This window comes from Zalophus californianus, chromosome X (assembly GCF_009762305.2).
Source record: "Zalophus californianus isolate mZalCal1 chromosome X, mZalCal1.pri.v2, whole genome shotgun sequence".
Lineage (NCBI taxonomy): Eukaryota > Metazoa > Chordata > Mammalia > Carnivora > Otariidae > Zalophus > Zalophus californianus.
The window spans coordinates 62404304-62408053 of NC_045612.1; the positions used below are offsets into that span (position 1 = coordinate 62404304).

The following is a 3750-nucleotide window of genomic DNA, read 5'->3' on the forward strand; positions in this document are numbered from 1 at the left end:
AGGAATTCAGCAAAGTCGCAGGATATAAAAGTCAGTTGCATTTCTATACACTAACAATGAGGCAACAGAAAGAGAAATCAAGGAATTGATCCCATTTACAATTGCACCAAAAACCATAAGATATCTAGGAATAAACCTAACCAGAGAGGTAAAGGATCTGTACTCTGACAACTATAGAACCCTTATGAAAGAAATTGAGGAAGACACAAAGAATTGGAAAAACATTCCATGGTCATGGATTGGAAGAACAAATATTGTTAAAATGTCTATGCTACCAATGCAATTTACATATTCAATGCACTCACTATCAAAATATCTTCAGCATTTTTCACAGAGCTGGAACAAACAACTCTAGAACCAGAAAAGACTGTGAATAGCCAACATAATGTTGAAACAGAAAATCAGAGCTGGAGGCATCACAATTTCGGACTTCAACCTGCATTACAAAGCTGTAATCATCAACATAGTATGTTACTGGCACAAAAACAAGCATATAGACAAATGGAACAGAATAGAGAACCCAGAAGTGGACCATCAACTCTATGGTCAATTAATCTTCAACAAAGTATGAAGGAATATCCAATGGAAGAAAGACAGTCTCTTCAACAGATTATGTTGAGAAATTGGACAGCCACATACAGAAGAATGAAACTGGACCACTTTCTTACACCATACACAAAAATAAATTCAAAATGGGTGAAAAGCTTAAATGTGAGACAGGAATCCATCAAAATTCTAGAGGAGAACAAAGGCAGCAACCTCTTTGTCCTTGGCCACAGAAACTTCCTGCTAGACATGTCTCCAAAGCAAGGGATACAAAGGCAAAAATGAACTATTGGGACTTCATCAAGATAAAAAATTTTAACATAGCAAAGGAAACAGTCGACCAAATTAAAAGGCAACCTATGGACTGGGAGAAGACATGTGCAACTGTCTTATCAGATTAAGGGCTAGTATCAAAATCTAAAAAACTTACCAACTCAACACCTAAAAAACAAAACAAAACAAAAATCCAGTCAAGAAATGAGCAGAAGACATGAACAGACATTTCTCCAAAGAAGATATATAAACGGCCAATAAACATATGAAAAAATTCTTAACATCACTCAGCATCAGGGAAATACAAAACAAAACTACAATAACATACCATATTACGCCAGTCAGAATGGGTAAAATTAACAACTCAGAAACCACAGAAGGTGGAGAGGATGTGGGGAAAGGGGAAACCTCTTACACTGTTGGTGGGAATGCAAACTGGTGCAGCCAGGTTCCTCAAAAAGGTAGAATAGAGCTACTCTACAACCCAGCAATTGTACTACTAGGCATTTATCCAAAGAATAAAAACATAGTCATTTCAAGGGGCACTCCAATGTTTATAGCAGCAATGTCCACAGTAGCCAAAATATGGAAAGAGTCCAGATCTTCATTGACAGATGAATGGATAAAGAGGTGGTATGTATGTGTATATATGTGTGTATATATACATATATATATATATATGAATATAACTCAGCCATCAAAAAGAATGAAATATTGCCATTTACAACAACATGGATGGAACTAGAAGGTATTATGCTAAGTGAAATAAGTGTCAGAATAAGACAAATGCCATATGATTTCACTCATGTGTGGAATTTAAGAAACAAAATAGATAAACATAGGGGAAGGGAAGGAAAAATAATATGAGATGGAAATTGAGAAGGATGCAAAGCATAAGAGAAGCTGAACTCTAGGAAACAAACAGGGTTTCTGGAGAGGAACTGGTTGAGGGGGAAGAAATAATTCGGTGATGGGAATTAAGGAGAGGCAGTTGATATATGAGTATTGGGTGTTGTATGCAATTGATCAATCACTAAATTCTACCTCTGAAACTAATTAAAAAAGAATAGTATTATTTTAACACATAACTAAAAAAGTATTAATTATTCATTTTTATACTGTCTGAGATCAATGTGCATTTTATATTTTTGGTATATTTCAGTTCAAAATAGTCTTATTTCTTTTTTTAAAAATATAGTTCTGCGGCGCCTGGGTGGCTCAGTTGGTTAAGCGACTGCCTTTGGCTCAGGTCATGATCCTGAAGTCCCGGGATCGAGTCCCACATCGGGCTCCCTGCTCAGCAGGGAGTCTGCTTCTCCCTCCGACCCTCTTCCCTCTCGTGCTCTCTATCTCCCATTCTCTCTCTCTCAAATAAATAAATAAAATCTTTAAAAAAAGTAAAAATATAGTTCTTCCACAATTTTACATTTTTTTCAGGTGTAAAACAGTGATTTAACAAGTGTATACAGAGCCTGCACGCCGCCAGCCGCCTGGGACCACGCCGCCGGCCTCTACCGCCAGCAGACCCCTTCCAACGGCTCTCGCTGCGCAGGCGGGGACGCCTCTCCCCCCCTCCGCCCCCGCCGCGGAAAGTTAAGTTTGAAGAGGGGGGAAGAGTGAAACATGGACATGAAGAGGAGGATCCACCTGGAGCTGAGGAACCAGACCCCGGCAGCTGTTGGAGAACTTGTCCTGGATAATTGCAAATCAAATGATGGGAAAATTGAGGGCTTAACAGCTGAATTTGTGAACTTAGAGTTCCTCAGTTTAATAAATGTAGGCTTGATTTCAGTTTCAAATCTCCCCAAACTACCTAAATTGAAAAAGCTTGAGCTCAGTGACAATAGAATCTTTGGAGGTCTGGACATGTTAGCAGAAAAACTTCCAAATTTTACACATCTAAACTTAAGTGGAATTAAACTGAAAGATATCAGCACCTTGGAACCTTTGAAAAAGTTGGAATATCTGAAAAGCCTGGATCTGTTTAACTGTGAGGTTACTAACCTAAATGACTACCGAGAGAGTGTCTTCAAGCTCCTGCCCCAGCTGACCTACCTGGATGGCTACGATCGGGAGGATCGGGAAGCCCCTGACTCAGATGCTGAGATGGATGGTGTGGATGAAGAAGAGGAGGATGAAGAAGGCGAAGATGAGGAGGACGAGGAGGATGAGGATGGTGAGGAGGAAGAGTTTGACGACGAAGAGGACGAAGACGAAGACGAAGATGTGGAAGGGGAAGAGGATGAAGATGACGACGTCAGTGGGGAGGAAGAATTTGGACATGATGGAGAAGTTGATGAAGATGAAGACGATGAGGATGAAGATGAAGATGAAGAAGAGGAAGAAAGTGGGAAAGGTGAAAAGAGGAAGAGAGAAACAGACGATGAAGGAGAAATGATTAAGACCCCAAATAACTTGGAAAGAAAGAACTGTTCAGTATTGGTTGGACTGCTCATATGGATTTGGTAGCTGTTGAAAAAAAAAAAAGGTAGCTGTGATACAAACCCCAGGACACCCACCCACCCAAAGAGCCAAAGAATAGTTCCTGTGACATTCCACCTTCCTCCATTTAGCCCCTCTTGGAAATTCACCACCAAGCTTGGGGACTTCACCCCAACAAAATTGTAAGCATTGTTAGGTTTTCATGTCAGACTTGCTGTAGCGTGGAGAGCTGTGATTGGGGAGCTGGCCGTCTGTGGCTACCAGTTACACCGAGACTGTAACAGCATTTTTACTTTCCGTACAACAAAGAGGCTTTGTAAATAAAATCTTAACATTAAAAAAAAACAAGTGTATACATTATGCTGTGCTCACCACAAGTGTAGTTACCATCTGTCACCAAAGAATGCCATTACAATACCATTGACTGTATTCTCTATATTCTGTCTTTCATTCTCATGACTTTCATATCTGGAAACCGGTACATCCCAC

At 39.9% G+C, this 3750-nt stretch overlaps 1 protein-coding gene across 1 annotated transcript; it reads left to right on the plus strand.

Annotated features, from left to right (window-relative positions):
* Positions 1–2442: 2442 nt before the first annotated feature.
* Positions 2443–3294, plus strand: LOC113930877 (acidic leucine-rich nuclear phosphoprotein 32 family member B-like). The gene has a single exon (XM_035725626.1). The coding sequence runs from the start codon at positions 2443–2445 to the stop codon at positions 3286–3288; it is 846 nt and encodes a 281-aa protein (XP_035581519.1). The 3' UTR covers positions 3289–3294.
* Positions 3295–3750: the final 456 nt, after the last annotated feature.

Excerpts from the sequence above, each read along its gene's own strand:
- LOC113930877 (XM_035725626.1), top strand. The coding sequence starts at position 2,443 with ATGGACATGAAGAGGAGGATCCACCTGGAGCTGAGGAACCAGACCCCG.